Raw genomic sequence first — 17606 nt, 5'->3', positions numbered from 1 at the left:
CTTGGGTCTCAGGGTGCGTCAGGGGTGTCCAAGCCGGGGAGCTGACTCGTGAGGTCAGTGTCCCTAAGCGGCGGCTCCTGCTCGCAGGACTCCGTGCAGGGCCCGAGCCCGGGGGTGCCGGTCAGGTGTGTGTGCTGCAGGCGAGCGTGGCCTGGAGTGAGCCCCTGGGAGCCGCGTTCCGCCTTCCCCAGACTCGCGCGTCCCCCGCTTCTTTCCACGCTCCTTTCGCCCACCGTGACCGGCTGCCCTCAGACCACAGCATCTGCACCTGCTGTCTGTCCTCCCGCATGCTCTCTGCAGGCCCGGGCGGCCGGGCTCGGGGGTCACAGGGGGCTGGCCGGGGAGGCCTGGGCGGCCGGGCTCGGGGGTCACCGCGGCTGGCCGGGGAGGCCTGGGTGGCCGGGCTTGGGGGTCACCAGGGTGGCCGGGGAGGCCTGGGCGGCCGGGCTCGGGGGTCACAGGGGGCTGGCCAGGGAGGCCTGGGCGGCCGGGCTCGGGGGTCACCAGGGTGGCCGGGGAGGCCTGGGCGGCCGGGCTCGGGGGTCACCGCGGCTGGCCGGGGAGGCCTGGGTGGCCGGGCTTGGGGGTCACCAGGGTGGCCGGGGAGGCCTGGGCGGCCGGGCTCGGGGGTCACAGGGGCTGGCCGGGGAGGCCTGGGCGGCAGGGCTCGGGGTCACCAGGGTGGCCGGGGAGGCCTGGGCGGCGGGGCTCCGGGGGTCACGGGGGGCTGGCCGGGGAGGCCCGGGCAGCCGCAGGCAGACAGGGAGGCTTCGGGGAGGCCGGCGCTGCCCCGCCCCGCCCCGCCCCGCCCCGCGAATCTGCGCTCAGACCCTGGGGCTTCTTGGGGAGCCCCGAGCCTCAGGAGCGGGCGCTGCTCCCGACGGGGCCTCCCTCCCGGGTGGGGTCTGCCCCCCCCCCTCGCCGCCCCGGCTGCGCAGCTCGGAGCCCGGGGGAGGGGCGCCGGCACTGAAGGGCTGTTTCCCGGGAGGGCGCGGACGCGCAGGGCTGAGGCGGCTCCTCGCGCCACCGCAAGTCGGTTGTGGCAGGTGCGCCCCACAGACCCTTTATGGAGCGGTGGACTTCCGGGATGGTGGAATGGACCAATCAGGTGGGAGCTATGAGCTGATTGGTGCTCAATGGTCCAATCAGATTTTTGCTGCCAGGACCGGCCTCTCACCGCGAGTTAGGCAGTTGAGGCTCAGAAACCTTTTATGTAAAGTGCATGTCCAGGACTGTGGAATGGACCAATCAGATGCTATGGGCTGATGTGTAAATGGTCCAATCAGCCACGAGATTGAAAAATGGTCCAATCAGACTGGTGGGCGGGGCTCCCTGAGCCAGGATATAAGTCAGGGTGCGGGGGTCCTGCGGGGAGACGCGGCTCTGGCCTCCCAGGAGGGCGCTTCGCTCAGGGAGACGCCGCTCCGCCGCTCCGGCCGCCCCGCCCGCCCCGCCCGCCCCGCCCGGAGGCCCGGGCAGGGTCGGGCCCGGCTGGCGGGCGGCCGCAGGGCCGGGGCGGGCTGCGCCGGCCACACAAGGTGGTCCCGGGCCGCGGGTCTCGGGGAGGCTCCCCCTGCGCTAGGGAGCGGCGCGGGCGGGCGGGGGGCGGGCGGGCGGGCCCCGTGGCGGTGGCCGCGTTCCCGGTCGGGCTCCCTCCCTCCCCGGCCCCCCCAAGCTCCTCTCCGCTTCCGCCCCGCAGGCTTTGACCTCGTGAAGTGCGAGGATCCCGGGACCCCCAGCTACAGCTACAGGATCCGCGACGACGGCCACTTCGCGGACACGGCGGTCGTGTACAGCTGCAGCCCCGGCTACGCCCTGCACGGCAGCGCCACGCTCACCTGCCTGGGCGGCCACCGCAGGGTGTGGGACCGGCCGCTGCCCTCCTGCGTGGGTGCGTCCCGGGCGGGCCGGGCGGGGTGGGGTCTGCTCGCCCGCCGCGGGGTCCCGGCCCGCCGTCCCGCCTGCGGCCCTCGGGGGCTGTGGTGAGAGCAGAGCAGGCTTGGCCCCGCGCGTCCCCGGGGCGGGAGGTCGGGGTCTCTCCGCAAGAAACGTCGCGGGCCTGGGAGACGGCGCTGCTGAACTGGCTTTCCTGGGTGGGTGTTCAGGGGGCCCCAGGAGCGCCCCGAGTAACCGGCTCCCTGTCTCTTGCAGCGGAGTGTGGGGGCCAGGTCCACGCAGCCACCTCGGGGCGCATCTTGTCTCCGGGCTACCCGGCCCCCTACGACAACAACCTGCACTGCACATGGGTGCTGGAGGCCGACCCGGGGAGGACCATCAGGTACCGCGCGCCTGGGCCCCGTCACCTGCAAAGGTGGGCGGGTCATGGATGGCTCCAGAACTTAGTTCCTTAAAGCATCTCTGCCCCCGACACACAAGGGGCTGCAGCCTGGGGGTTCTGTCCTGGGGCACAGGCCTGCGGCTCCCAGCCTCTCAGGCCAGAGCCTGGGCGGACAGTGGGGACTGTCCGGTTCCTCCAGCGGCTGGTGGGGAGGACAGTTCTCAGCGCCGGGGCGCCTGGAATCCCTGCGTGCGCGTCCTCCGCTGACAGCCCTGTGCGGGCGGCGCCTGGGCCGGAGGCCCTCTGAGCCCCGAGCAGGCTGAGTGAGCACAGACCACTTTCTGCTCGAGGCAGGACACAGCCCCAGGCGCTGGGGTCTGGACAGGGCTGTCCGAGCACGTGCTGTTCAAGCAGCTGAGCTGGACTTGACAAAGAGCGACGTCCCGGCGTGCAGTAGACTCAGCCACACGAAGAGCGGCGTGTGCGCATTTCCCAAGGGACGGGCCAGAGCCGGCATAGGGACGACTGCGTGGCCAGCTCCCGGCAGGTGGCGCCCGTGCTGCCCTCACGCGGCTGTGCTTGGTGCTGGAGGCCCATTTCAGCAGAAAGTCGTGTCAGGAGTCCCTGAAAGGAGGAGACAGCGTCGTCGGTGAAAACTGAGGGCTGAGGGGAGGGGGGAGATGAGGCAGTGAGGAGACACTGACGCTTGGTGAGGTGCAAGTATGTCCTGCTGAGGGTCTCGGCGGGTCTTTATACATTACGGCGAGCGGTGAGATGACATCACCGTAAGCATTGAAGCAAAACAATCATTCCATATTTTCTCATGAACATACAGAGACCCTCCTGGGGTCCTACCAAAAGGGCACTTCTTTGATCCCCTTAAGGAAAACATCAGCGACAATTAGTTTTCTTAGTGCAACCGCAACTCGTTTCCCATCATGATCAATCACCTACGACAGCCCAGTAGTCGGTAACAATCACCCTATTAAACTTTCCTAATTTTGCAGCGGGCGTGGAAGTCCTACCCTATATGCTGTTGCTAAAATCAGCCTATCTCCCCAGCACACGCATAATCCAGCTAATTTATCAATGACTTCAAAGTGGCCTAAGGTAACTCATCAAGTCTATTTTAATCCTACGGAAGTCTAGCTCTTAACTGGAAATACCGAACCCCCACACGGCCTGCAAACTGTTGACCTTTTGCATATCCCAGGAAGCATCCTGCCGCCGCAAACACGTTCCCCCTGGGGTAGGCCATGGTTTCCAAGCACAGCTGGTCAGGGCAGCTTGTTCTCCATAGTTCTCAGGGCCGAAACATTTCTTTCCTGGCTACACCTTAGCAATTTTACTTTCTTTTGTAATAGTTCATAGGTAAGAGCAACGGGCCAATTAACGCCTTGGCCGGAATTAGGTTTTCACAAGCCAATTTATAACTAACTTACTTTTGCATTAACCAAGAACAAGCAGAAGAGCATGAGCAGGCGTTGCTGAGGAAACTCCCTAGTTCAGGTCTTCTGGGAAGTGCAGAACTCCCCTCTTCCCGGGAGTCTCCCCCAGTGCCCGGACCTTGTCAAGAGACAGCATGGGTAGCGCCGCCTACGGCAACGTGGGTCTTGTTCTTTATTTTAATTGCGTTTCTGCAAGTGTAATTGTCTGGAAAACTCACTTGGAAAGTTTTTCCGCTCCTGATAGCTCGTAGGTAGGAAGTTTCACCTGAGACCGCCCTTAGAAAAGCGCTTGCGGGATGAGGACATCAGAAACGTGTCGCGGCTGTCAGCTGGCGCCGCTCCGAGGAGGGGCCGGGATGCCGGCCACGGGCCTTGCGACCTAGGGAGGCGGCAAGCCCGGCTTAGAGGCCCAGAAATATTTCGGTTTGCTTCTGAGCAGACGTGCAGATCCCAGGACAGGCGGGCTGACCCACGCACCCAGGCTCGGCAGGCATAAGCGCCCCAAGTCGCCCTTTCCTGTGAGGCCGCAGGGAGCGCCCTCATCTTTGAGAAGACAAGGGGGAGCCATCTCAAGGCGCCGGCACGCCCCGGAGCGAGGGGCGGTGACCAGGACTGGCGCTCGGCCGGGGAGGGATTGGGTGCCCGGCGCTGGCCCTGGGCCCTCCCTGCTGCCTGTGAGGCCTGTGGCCGGCCGGCTGCTGCTTTCCCGTCATTTCTGGCACCTGCACAGCAGCCCCACCCTGTCACCTCGTGGGCCTCTGCGGGGTCTCCGCACACGGCGGAGCGCAGGCCAAGAACGTGCCTCCGAGAGTCGCCTGCAGGCATGAAGGGGTGACGCACAGAGGGCGAAGCTGGGCCCGCAGACGGGCATGGGGGTGGCTCAGCCTGGTGTCCGCCCGAGGTGCGGCCTGGCTGGGGCGAGGGCGACGTATGACAGCAGAAGTCACCGAGCCGGCCTCTCCTGCCCGCTGGCTGCTACCCGCATCCCCGCTTTGCTCCCCGACTCCTGCCTCACCTCCGTTCCCGTCCTGTTCCTACACCCGCCCCCAGCAACCCGTCCGCTTCCCTGGGCCCCCCTTTCCCTCCCACGCTCCCGACGCGCGCGGCTGCACTGGCACCTCCGCCGCCTCCCGCACTGGCTCCCCAGGCCTGGACCCGAGCCCCGTGTGCCTCTTCGCACCACCCCAGCACCTGGCCCTCTTCACTCCCGACGCTCATCTGACGTGGCTGGACGTTCACAGACGGGCCTTTTGAAAGGAGTGACGGACACGTCGGACAGCCACGCCTTGGCGCCGCGGGCCGGGCGGAGCCGGGGAGGGGGAGACGCCGGCCCCTGGGCCTCAGGTCAGCGTCCCCTCTCCTGTGACGTGGGAGCGCGTGTATGATTAGCGTCTCTGAGTAGCTTCCCGGACCCTCTCTGACTGGGGCCGACAGTGGCATCAGTTCTGTCTCGACGCTGCTCTGTGAGCGGCAGCGGCCGGTTCCCTTGCCCACCGGCGCAGCGCGTGAGGATACGTGCAGGCGTGTTTGTGGGGCCTCCCGAGTTCTCCCCGCTTTGGTGCGACACCTGAGGAGTGTTGCCGAGAAGTACCAGTGTTGGAAAGTCGTTTGCTCTAACCCTGGCGCCCGGGAGAACTGGAGTTAAACTCTGGTGTTTGTGTTGCTAGTTTCTCGCTGCAAATGCAAGCGTGTAAAAGCTGCTGGCTCAGCGCTTTCGTCAGGTTCACACGAGCGCCCGCCGCGCTGTCCTGAGGTGTTCCAGGTGACGATCATGCCCAGGCTGCCCGCCCTCGTGGCCCTGCCGCCTTCTGGGCGGCCCTGGTGACAGCCCCGCCTGAGGGGCCTTCGCTTACCTGACTCCCTGGGGATGTCTGGCTTGTCTCAGCGCTTCTCGCCAGGGCAGCCGCGCCCTGGCCGCCTGTGTGGGTGGGCCCCCGGGCCGCCGGCAGGTCAGCATTGGCTTCAATGGAACAGACGTGGCTCCCCCAGTTGTGAGAGGTGGAGACGCCACGTTCTCAGGAGGGAACGATCTTCGCATCTTAGTCTGACGGGAGACAGGCGTCTCTGCCAACGGCCTCCTCGGCTTTCCTGGAGGCCCTGGCCTCGCGGCCCACAGGCCCACGGGCCCACCACAGGCGCCTGAGGCGAAGGGGGGCTCGTGCCCGCACACTCAGCAGCGCCTCGTCCTGCCTGGGGAGGTGGGACAGGTGCAGGGGTCTTGTCACACGCCCTCGTCTGGAGGTCTGAGCCTCGCTCGGATCCGATTTCCCTGCCCAGCCTGTCTGGCCGTGACCTCTGGTGTCTTTCCACGGGAAGCGGTTGTCACCTCGTGTGCCCGAGACTCACCGCATCGCAGGATTCCTTGGACTCCGGAGGCGGTTCTCGGCATGGCCCAGGCTCGGCTGCCCCGGGCATCCACGCGAGTTCTGGCTGCGCTGGTGCTAGAAGTGTGCCTGGCGTGCGCCCCGTGCGCCTGCGGCCCGGTGGCGGAGCCGGACGGCCGGGCCCGGCCCTGCCTGCTGTGCCTGCTCGCGAGGCCGCCCCTTCCAGCAGCCACCTCCCTCGGGACGAGCCTGGTGCCGGGGTTTGTAGCGACGCCCTTTGTGTCCTGGGGCTTTGGCCTCTCCCACAGGTGGGGCGGCACCCGCCGGCCCCGTGTTGGGCGCTGGCATCCTCACCCTCGGGGTCGGTCCTCAGCGCGGCAATGGCAGCTGTCGCTACGCGCAGGCCCTTGCTCTCCATGAGCCGTCCCCGTTTGGACGCGCTTCTCTCTGCGTCTCAGGGACAGCGCCTGCCGGGTCGGTCCCAGTGTCTTCTGCGCCCCGGCTAGGAAATCCTGTTCGCCCCGAGCTGGGAAGTACACTGGTGCCTTCCACACGGGCGTCCCCACTCATCTGGCTGGCGTCCCGCTTGTGGCCTGGCGAGGAGCCGAGGATTCGCGTCCACGGTGGAAACCGGCCGGCCTTTGTGGAGAAGTCCGTCTTCCCTCGTCGCCGCCTTTGTCCTGGACCGGGGACCGTGAGTCGGCGCCAGCCTCTGGGCCTGTCCCCACCATCCTCTCTGCGTCCGCCAAGGGCGCCTAAGTGCTGGTGTGGGCGCCGTGGCCCTCGGCCCCACGCCCTCCCTGTAGTTGCCTGGACCCGCACGCTGCGTGTGGCTTTGAGGGACGCGTGTTAGTTTCCGCAAAGACACCACGTGACTCCCTGTAGCGTAGCGTCGGACATTGACTTGTGGTTTCTCTCTGAAAAATGGATTCTCTTTTTTGTTTCCCTGGTGTCAGTTCACTTGTAAACCTGCGATGTTGAGGTTTGTACATTTGCTGTGTGTGCAGAATCCACAGTAAGGAGCGATCTGTTCCCCTGGTCTAGGCCTGTGCCCTTTTCCTGCTTTCTGCAGTGGCAGCCCGCACGCTGATGACCAGTGGGGGCGACGGCATCGCTGGCCTGTCCCGGGCCCAGAGGCGCAGTGTTCACGGTTTCTCCATATCAGAGTGTATTTACTTGTAGGAAAATCTCATGATACGTTTTTAAATGTTATAGTTTAACATCTAGAGTTGTAAAAAAAATCCCCAAAATTTATAGTCAGATTATTTGAAATAACGGGTGAAATTATTTATGCAAATAAAAAGCATAGTGTTTTCTCTATCTTTTAACTTACCAATACTTCATGGATTTCTCTCTGTATTATATTTACTGAGCTTCTAATTCCTTTGAACTTCTCATTCTTTTGGATACATTCCTAAAATTCATTTATCCAATTTTAAAATAATTGGAAGATGTAAGATGCGCAACCCTGTACTAGTCTCTATTTCTCTCCCTGATCACCAGGTGATTTACATTCTCAGGAACGCACGTGTGCGTCAGGCAGAATGCCCGACCGTCGATTTAGACGTGTGCTTCATTTCCTGTTTTTCTTCCTTCCTTGGTTAGTTTTAATTTTATCAAATGCTAAATGCACAATCATGTAAAAAGATACTGCGGTGATTTTCCTAGCAAGTGGCGGTTCCCCTTCTCACCCTAATTCCTGGAGCTAACAGATGTGAACTTTGCATTTAGATAGGTCTGACGCTCCTGAGCAGCATGACTAAAGCTCCGAGCAGGCCCAGATGCGTGCCGGTCAGCTCTGTGCGACAGTGCATGAGGGGGGCCTGCCCCGGTCTGAGTGGGGCCGACTGGAGGTCGGGGCAGACCCTGGGGGCCTGGAGGCTGTGCTGGACGAGCGCCCCGCCTCAGGAGAGGCCCTTCCCGTAGCCGTCATCAATGCGCAGCAGTTCTGGGGTGGCACATCCAGGAACACGTGATGGCTGGGCACAGCCATCCCCTCAAAACAGGGGAGGACGATGAGAAGGCTGGGTGAGGGAGGCCCTGGCGGCCACAGCTCACCTCCACGGTTGTGATTCCCAGATCCTACCAACGACAGATGAGCGAGTTTACAGAAGCCCGCGCCATGCGGTCATCAAGCTCATTTAAAAGACATCTGCAGCTGGAGCTGGCATGTTTCTGCCCTCATACCCGTGGACACCCAGACATCCCGTACTAGGAACAAGCCACATCTCGTGTCCTGCGCGGCAGGGCATGCAGTGGGAGTCTCTGCAGAGGTGTCACGAGCACCAAAAGGACCCGACACAGTGGAAGCAGCAAGGACAGGAAAAGAAATGGATGCTCCCACGTGGAGAGTGGCCACCCGGCGGTCCTGGGAAGGCCCTGAGCAGGCGCATAGGACCTGTCCCTCATCGTGGAGGCACGCAGCCGGCCTTGCAGCAGCATGACTAAAGCAGGCCCAGATGTGTGCCTGTCAGCTCTGCGCGACAGTGCCTGAGGGGGGCTGCCCCAGCCTGAGTGGGGCCGACTGACAGTTGGGGCAGTCCCTGGGGCCTGGAGACTATGCTGCGAGAGCACCCCGGCCTCGGGAGAGGCCCTTCCCAGAGCCGTCATCAATGCGCAGCAGTGAGGGCCTGTGAGGACGGGCCTCTGAGGGGCACTGTCCTGGGGACATCTTCAGTCCAGAGAGCCTGGCTGGTCAGCGAGGCTGCTGCCCGTCAGGGAAGGGCACAGGAGTGGCGGGGTGGGGCTGAGCTGTGGCTTCTCCCACTGGTTAGCCGAGAACCACATCCTGTGATGCCGTCAACACAGGGTTAGGAAACGAGACTTAACCATGTTTTTATGTTTTTACGGTCAACAAAAGAAGAAGAGAAATGTCTCCTAACATAGCAAACATGAGTATTTTGCCCTGAACGTCATGATGGGCGCATTAAAGCATCTCACGGGCAGGGCACTCCGCAAAGGCACCACCAGGCCAGGCAGCGGCAGGCGGGGATATCAGAAGACACCGGTTACAGGGGCCTCCCCGGTGGCGCAGCAGCTTGGGCGCAGCCTGTGGAGCTGTCCGTGGCCTCTGCAGCGCAGGTTCCATCCTGGCCTGCCAGGGAGATACCCACATGGCGCGGCAGACCTCTCCTGTCTCCCCGCTGCCCCCCTCAGCAGTGGATCTCAGTGGATCCGCCTGTTCTGCTCCCCACTCTGTCCCTGGTGGACCCTCTCACCCCCTGCGCCTCTGGCCTGGGTCCCAGCTATTGTGCACATAAATAGATAAATCTTAAAAAAAGAAAACGCCGGCTATAAAGGCAACGTGGGAGCGGTGCAAGCGCGCGCAAGGGTCACTTGTCAGAGACGGGGCGCTCCGCAGGGCCTCCGGCGGGGAGTTGGGCCTCGAGCTGGCGGGAAGGTGGGCCCTGGGCCGCCTCCACGGCCATGTCTGCCCTTCTCTGTCGGAGCAGCGCGCGCTGGGCACGAACAAAGCCACTGTGGAGGGCCCCGTGGGTGCCTGGAGGCTCAGGGGTGCGTCGTCACCGAGTCCAGGGCTGGACCTGCTGTCTTCAGCCTCGGCAGGTCCGTCTGGGTCAGGTGGGGTGGACTGGACACACGTGGGCAAGGGGGAGGTGGGCACGCAGTTCCAGGTACTGTATGAAGTGGGAGGGACGGCCTCCGAGGAAAACCCCGTGCGTCGGGCCATGTCCCGAGAGGCTGCCTGGATCCGCCAGACCGGGCAGAGGCGGTGGACTAGCCAGTCCGCCATGCCGGGCTCAGGCCTCAGGGGCCCACGCTGGGGTGCCGGGCGCGGCGGGCGAGATGCCACCCCTCGGGGGCCCAGGAACCAGCAGGGGCGCAGCCACCCCTGCAGAGCTGCCCAGGCCCGTGGAGGTCGGGGACTTTGGGGGTGCAGACGCGGTACCCACACTTGCGTTGGCGTGTCCCTCACCTAAACACGTTGCAAACCAGCACTTGGGTAAGCGACTGAAAGGGGGTAAAGTGCGCAGATCTGTGTCTCATTGCGAGCCCTGGAAGGTGCTGAGGGCATGGAGCCGCACCCCTAGAGGCCCGCCCTCCCCTGAGCTCACAGCCCCGCCTCCTGCCCCCTGCCCATGGCAGCCTTGGCCCCGGCGCTGCTGCTACGGCCTCCAGGGGCCCTTGGGTGGTCTGTGCCCTGCATGCAGCCTGGGTCTTGGGGGGTGGCTCAGTAGCCCCCAGGGCTCATGCCACCCTGGCCCACAACCCTGTCTCTCCCTGCAGCCTGCACTTCATTGTGTTCGACACGGAGGCGGCCCACGACATCCTGAAGGTCTGGGACGGGCCGGTGGACAGCGACATCCTGCTCAAGGAGTGGAGCGGCTCGGCGCTGCCCGAGGACGTCCACAGCACCTTCAACTCGCTCACCCTGCAGTTCTCCAGCGACTTCTTCATCAGCAAGTCCGGCTTCTCCATCCAGTTCTCAAGTAGGTTCCCGGCCGAGTGGCCGGCTGCGGGCTGTGGGTGGGACAGCCCCCAGGGACTGGAAGGCTGGGCATGTGCCCACCCTCGTCCAGAGGGATTCCCGGCCTTCCCGCCCTTCTGCCCACAGCCCTCTGCGGGGTGGGGGAAGGTGGCGGGCGGCCAAGACATTCGGTGGCTGGTCAACCTTTGGTGCCTTAAAACTGTGCCCGTGGGGGCGCGGGGCACGCCGGGCTGCTGCCAAGTGTGACACGGAGCCACGCTGTAGTCCCTGGGAGCCAACATGCTGAGCCCAGGGTTGGCTGGGCCAGCGCGAGGCTGCAAGAAGTTCTTCCACGTGTCCACGTGCGGTGGGACAGACGGCTCACTTCACCCATCAGACATGCCCGTCGCGGGGCTGCCGCGGAGGTGGGCACCAGGCGCCAACCGCCTCTGTCCTCTCCGCAGCGTCCGTCGCCTCCACCTGCAATGACCCCGGCACGCCGCAGAACGGCACCCGCTACGGGGACAGCAGGGAGCCGGGAGACACCGTGGCCTTCCAGTGCGACCCCGGCTACCAGCTGCAAGGACAGGCCACCATCACCTGTGTGCAGCTGGACAACCGCTTCTTCTGGCAGCCGGACCCCCCCACGTGCATAGGTACCGCTGCAGGGGAGAGCCGCGTGGGGCGGCTCGCGCGGGAAGCCCGGGAATCCATTGTCTCTTCCCTCAGAGGCCCAGTTTTCCGAGGCAGCACGGCCGAGTGATGGGGCACGGCCGAGTGATGGGACTGGGGTGTCGGGTGAAGTGGGGGAGGCCGTTTACTCAGCACAGTGACCAACTGTACCTCCCGTTTCCCGTCAGTGACAGTGTTACTCAGATACTGGCGTCATTTACAAATTACCATCATTTAAAAATCACTGTCATTTAAAAATTCTGGGCAGCTGCAAATGCCTCACCCACCAGCCCCTCCTGTTGGAGTAGAAACACGGCCCGAGGCAGAGCCCTCGCGGGAAATGTACTTCCTCTTTTCAGGTGCTTTTCCCGTCATTTCAGTACACTGCACATAGAATCCTGCCGAAGGGAAATCACACCGCTTGTGTCAGTGGGCGATAAGAGGAGACACTTGTTTCTGAAATTCGCTAGATTCTTACTTAATGCCCTTGTGGAGAGGGCGACGCTGGCTTCGCACACTCTGGTGGCCCAAGAGACTCACCACAAACAGGGCGCTGTGGCCGTCCTTATTTTTATATGAAATAATCATTGCACAGTTGTCCTTTCATTCCACAAACACTTCAGCAGAAATAACCGTTTACAGTTTTCCCTTTACTTTTTTAAAGAAACACGACCAAGCTTGATTCTTTCAGCGCACAGTCAGTGTCTGTGCTTCTTTCTCATCTGTTTGAAAAGGTAACATTTAAGGAATCTGTGAGAGAGCCGGGGACAGCGAGAGGGCCTCCGGGCTGACTGGCCGTTTTGCGTAGGGTGACCTGGGAGGCTTTTGTGATTTGAAACCTTCCTATTGTCACGTACGCCCGCAGCGCCCCGCCGGCTGTGATGCCAGCTCTTGATTTACCACAAGGCCCTCATCAGTGTCCTGGAGGTGACGGAGGCCCGCGCCCGTCTAACCCCGGCCGCCCCGCCCCCAGTCTGGCCAAGCGGCCGTGCACTTGACTTCAAGCTGAGTCCCCGGGAGACCAGCGAGACTTCAGCGCGTTTCCCTGTCTAGGTGGCGTGATCACCTGTAAATGGCAACCATCCTCCAAAACCCTTGGCCTAGTTTTAAATAGAAAATGCACTTTATCCCATTTTGCATGATTTTAGGATCGTGGAGGAAGGCTTCAAAAGCAAAACTGCTGTTTCAAGATAACACCTGTTTACACTGATCTAAACACTTAATGTGGAATCTGCCACCTTTCCAACTCACCCGCAGTCTCGCCTGCACCTGCTTCTCCTGCTACCTCATTTTGACTAAACAGCCCAGGCCGCGGCCCAGAAAGCTGCTCCCACCTCATCCCTCTGAGCATCCACTCAAGGCCCAGCCACAGCCCTGCAGACACCTCGCAGCAAGTGCCAGACAGGCTGTCCACACACAAGCGCGCGGTACAGGAAAAGGAGTGTGCAGGGGGAAACGGCTTCATCTTTCTGTCACTCTGCAGACCGGGGACCTGTCCTCCCGTGTCTACACCCCACCCGAGTCCCGAGACAGCACCCCAGCAGCCAGGCCCCCGCCTGCCCTTTTCCTCTTTCACGACCTTTAGGACAGGACAGTCTCCTCAGACCCTCAGGCACCCCTTTCTCCTCCTCGGGCCCCCCAAATCTGCACAGCTCTGCTCATGGCTGCCAGACCCCTGATCCCGACAGCTGTGTCCTGGGAGACCCCGAGACCATGGGCTCCACACGCATGGAAACCAGGGGGGCTGGGGTTGGGGCTCTGCCCCCGAGTATGTGTCTGAGAGGGGTTGTGGGGCCTCCTGGTGCCTGACTTCAGACACGCCCGAGGTTGTGACCCAAATCTCTGCTCTGTTGTTTCCTCGTGTGGAAAGTTAGGTAGTCGGGAAGGCCGTGTGCGCAGAGACGCATGCATCCTGCTAGCTGAACGCCAGGCACCTCATCTTATTTGCCAAAAGCCCGGTGCGTGTTGGTGTGTGTCAGTGCGTGTGAGTGTGCACGTGTGTGTGCTCATGCATAGCACGTGTGTGTGTGCACATGCATAGCAAGGGGATTGATGTAATCTGTTTAGGTTAGTTGAGTAAACTTTAAAATTTTAGGAAGTGAATTTTACTTCTCAGCCCTTCAAAAGCCATCCTGAGCGCTGGGCGAGGCCGGGGAGAAGGTCCTCTCGCTGTAGGGATGCGCCAGTCCTCTGGGCTCAGGCGTCCTGGACGCCGTGTGTGCGGCTGTGCGGACTACGTGGCGAGTGCTCTGCGTCTGCCCACGCGTATCACTGATGCGCCCATGACGTGCTGTCCCTGCTCTTCCCCTCTCCTGGCAGCGGCCTGTGGTGGGAACCTGACCGGCCCGTCAGGCGTCATTCTGTCCCCCAACTACCCTCAGCCCTACCCTCCCGGGAAGGAGTGTGACTGGACCATCCGCGTGAACCCCGACTTCGTCATCGCCTTGATCTTCAAAAGGTACTGCCTCTCCCGGTGCCCCGCGGGTTTGGTGTCGGAGCTGAAGTGGCTGCGCTTCTCCCGGGGCCTGTCCTGCAGGGAGTCCTGAGCTGCAGCCTCCCAGCCCCGCAGGTTGCTCAGCCTCGCGCACAGGGCTCTGGCTGCGGGCCTGCGCCAGGGGCCGGAATGAGCTGCGTGTCGCCCGCAGCTTCAGCATGGAGCCCAGTTACGACTTCCTGCACGTGTACGAGGGCGAGGACTCCAACAGCCCCCTGGTGGGCAGCTTCCAGGGCGCGCAGGCGCCCGACCGGCTCGAGAGCAGCGGGAGCAGCCTGTTCCTGGCCTTCCGCAGCGACGCCTCCGTGGGCCTGTCGGGCTTCGCCATCGAATTCAAAGGTACCGGCCTCAGCTCCCCCAGGCGGGCGGGTCCAGTCTCAGGTGCAGCTGCCCAGCGCCCTTTTCTGTCAGGGAGGGACCATCTCAGGCGGAGGCTCTCCAGGGAAGCACTGCTGCCTTCACTGAGAAAAGGGGACAAAAGTTCCTTCCCTGAACCCCTGGCCACTCACAAGTGAATTATAGCCTGTGCGCCGCAGAATTCGCATTAGGGTTATGCCGGCCTGTGCCGTGACAGCTTTCAGAGCTTCCTTCAGGACAGTGCATGTGCAACAAAACAGCTTAGTTTTAGCTCAGCGTCTTCAGTGTAACGCCTGCTGCCCTGCCCCTGCCCGCCTCTGGTGCCGGCTGGGGGCACCGGCTGAGGGGTCCTGACCGGGGGTCCGGACTGGGGCACCCAGTGAGGGCTCGTGCTGCACCAGGCCCCAGCTCCCCATCGGGCGCCCAGAGAGCGAGCACAGACTCACACACACAGACGCCCCGAACTGAGCATCACACCGTGTCCATGAAAATAAATACACGCATTTCCAACTGTTTCCCCCCGGCAAAGAGAACGCGTGGCGGTGCCGGAGACTTAGGACAGCGAGGTGTCCGAGAGACTTGAGGAGGCATCGGTCTGCCCGGTGAGCGCCGGCAGACCAGTGCACGGTCCCTCCGCTGCGGGAGAGCGTGTGAAACGGGTCGTGGATGTGTCCTCTCTTGCCACACTTTCTCCACTTGCTTCTTTATATGGTTTTAAGTATAAATTCATGCTTTCCCCCAAACCCCAACACCTGCAGTTACCAATCTTTATTAAAACGTACAACCGCAAATAGACCCAGCCCGGCAGCCGCGTCCCTGGGCACTGGAGCTGGCAACCACGAGGAGCCTCTTCCGGCGCCAGTGCCACTGCCGGGCCCCTGCACCTCTTCCTCGCGCGGGTGCCTCCCTGCCGGGCTCCACGCCCCGCTGGCTGAGTGGACGATGGAGGCGGCCTCAAGAGGCAGGGTGCCCTTCAGGGCTGGGGAGCCGCTCTCCGTGTGGGTCCTGGGGGACAGGTCCCCCTGGGGTCCTCAGCGAGTCCAGGGGCAGAGGCAGGAGCACTGGCCGGGGAGGCTGGGGGAGCAGGTGGCTGGCAGCCAGTCGTGCTCCCATCAGGGGGCCCCTGGTATCCCCAAGAAAGGGGACCCAGGGCAGAACCTGTGTCGCACACATAGACAGAAAAGCCCCCGGGACCCCTGTTGGCCAGTGGGACAAGAGACTCGATCCAGAGAAGTGAGGCGGCCTGTGGTCAGCGGAGCCAACTGAGAGGCTGCTGGTGAGGCCCCGTGTGGGCCACCACAGCTCTGAGGGACGCGGCTGCACGGCTTCGGCCTCTTGCAGGACCCGGGACGGGGCCAGGGAGCTTGGCTCGTGTCCATGCCGCCGTGAGGCGGGGGTGCTCGTGGGGAGGGGTGCCTCGGACGCACGAGTGCTTAGAGTGGCCGCGGGTGACAGAGCAGGACCGTCGTCAGACGGTCCTGCGGCAGCTGCGCGGCAGGAGACTCTGTACAGACGAAGCTCCTCGGGGCTGGAAGACGCGTTTCTGAGGCGGTGGGCCTCTGGGGCCCCTGCCTGGGGCATCGCAGGGGCCCCCCGTGTTGAAGGGACCAGTTGTGGCGCCACCTGGCAGGGAGGCCCCCTCCGCTAGGGCCGCCTCTCCCGCTCCCACTGTCACTGTCAGCAGGCACGGGGAGAGGGCCAGGCCTTCGCCTCAGCAGGGTGCACGGGGCCGGAGGAGCACCCTCGGGGTGGAGGCGGCACGGCCAGAGTCTGGTCAGACGCGCTGTGACAAGGAGAAATGTGCCTTTAACACGAAGGAATGTCTCACGTGGCCTGACAGCTAGTTACCAATTTGGTGATGATTAACCGGGTGTTTCCAGGATGCCGGCTCAGCTGGGTAACGCCTGGCGGTGGCTGTTCCTGTGGGGGTTAACTGCTCGCGAGTCAGCCGGGGGGCGTTTCCGTCGTGTCTTACACGACCCAGTGCCGAGGGCCTCCCCCTGTGCCTGCAGAGAAGCCCCGGGAGGCCTGCTTCGACCCTGGCAGCATCATGAACGGGACCAGGGTCGGCTCGGACTTCAAGCTGGGCTCCAGCGTCAGCTACCAGTGCGACTCCGGCTACACGCTGGGGGACCCCGCCCCTGTCACCTGTGTGATGGGCGCCGACGGGAGGCCGGCCTGGGACCGGGCGCTGCCGGCCTGCGAAGGTGCGTGGGGCCCAGCTCCGGGGGAGGGTCCAGTGTGCGGGGCCCACCGCTCCCCGTGTTCCTGGGGCTGGGCCTTCCTGGGAGCTGCGGAAGGCGCCGGTGCCATCAGGCCGTCCTGCTGCCCTGGCCAGGCCTGGTCTCCACCGCAGGCGGGGCAGTCTCCAGGCTTCGCCCACCTGTCTGCCTCCGCCCCCGCCCCCCGGCTGGTCTCTTCCTGGGGTGTATACTCTCTCCTCTCCTCTCCTCTCACCCTCCTGCTCCCCGATAGCTCCATGTAGTCACACATTTTTAAACATTTCATTTCTCCCCAAAATCAGTGCGTTGTCAATTATCAATTCACATAGAGACTAAATGGATAAAATCACCTATTAAAAGCTATCAAATTGCACCCAGTTTGAATTCACAGGCAGTAGCAACTTCAATTATAGAACAGCCAGTGTGTGCAAGAGACTGTTTCTGTCCCTCACCTGGCGCCCCAGGCAGTGGGCCCCTGAGCACCCCGTTCCTGCGGATTCATCGTTAAGTAGTGCTCAGAGCTCAGGCGCCCCCAGGCGAGGCCCACCGCCCTCCAGGTCTCCCAAGAACCTGGGCCAGAGCTGAGTGCACACCAGGGCCGCACCCTCAGGGGTGCTCATGGCCTGCCCCCCACCCCATGCCCTGCCAGACGCCTGAGCCCTCCTCTGCCTGCTGCCCCAAGGCATTCCTCAGCTTCCATGGAGCCGTGTGCCGTGTGAGCAGAGCGGCTCCTGAGAACTGAAGGAAGATGTGTGGGTTTTCCCGGCTTTGCCGGTGGCAGCCTGCTGGCATCATCCATGGGGCTGGCGCTGTCCTTCAGCCTCCTTACGAGGCCTGTTGCTGTCACGACTCTTCCTGATGACCCAGCATGCTGCTGGAGGGAGGCCTGACCGAGGCCCACAGCTGAGCTCTGAGCAGGCCCCCGGGGCAGGGAGCCTGCTGTTCCAGCGTCCCTGCTGTGCGCGCATGCATGCGTGAGCTGAGCCTTTGTTGCAGCGCCCTGTGGGGGCCAGTACACCGGGCCAGACGGGGTGGTGCTGTCGCCCAACTACCCTCGCAACTACACAGCAGGCCAGACCTGTCTCTACTCCATAACGGTGCCCAAGGAGTTCGGTAAGAGCCTCCCTGTTTCAAGTCATTACCCATCTCCTTTCAGCCCCCTGCAGGGTCATCTGGAAACAGATACCCTGCCCTGGCCAGGCACTGGCCCCCCCAGAAGTTTAAGGGGGGGCGGCAGCTGCACTCGTGGGCAGGAGGCGGGTCCCTGTGGGCAGCGCCTTGGCTGTGCTGGGCGGCAAGTTCCCGGCATCCCGGGATGTGGCCTCTGGAGGAGTCCAGCGTGGACACAGGCCGACCCCTGAGCCCGAGGCCCACTTGCCAAGTGC

The 17606-nt window shown here is 63.2% G+C and overlaps 1 protein-coding gene across 1 annotated transcript in view; it reads left to right on the top strand.

The window, feature by feature from the left end:
- Positions 1 to 17606, top strand: part of CSMD1 (CUB and Sushi multiple domains 1) — a gene marked incomplete at both ends in the record, with an annotated part of 639423 nt that overhangs the window by 555454 nt on the left and 66363 nt on the right. Inside the window, 8 exons of the mRNA XM_084232118.1 lie at positions 1700 to 1891; positions 2152 to 2278; positions 10296 to 10498; positions 10941 to 11132; positions 13468 to 13606; positions 13794 to 13981; positions 16012 to 16206; positions 17218 to 17334. Of these exons, the coding sequence (XP_084088244.1) occupies positions 1700 to 1891; positions 2152 to 2278; positions 10296 to 10498; positions 10941 to 11132; positions 13468 to 13606; positions 13794 to 13981; positions 16012 to 16206; positions 17218 to 17334 (1353 nt within the window). The remainder of the gene's footprint in view (positions 1 to 1699; positions 1892 to 2151; positions 2279 to 10295; positions 10499 to 10940; positions 11133 to 13467; positions 13607 to 13793; positions 13982 to 16011; positions 16207 to 17217; positions 17335 to 17606) is intronic.

The sequence above is a fragment of the Talpa europaea genome, assembly GCF_964194135.1.
Source record: "Talpa europaea genome assembly, chromosome: 4".
Taxonomy (NCBI): Eukaryota; Metazoa; Chordata; class Mammalia; order Eulipotyphla; family Talpidae; genus Talpa; species Talpa europaea.
Note: the sequence above shows the minus strand (reverse complement) of the source record. Positions and strands in the feature narration are given on the sequence as shown.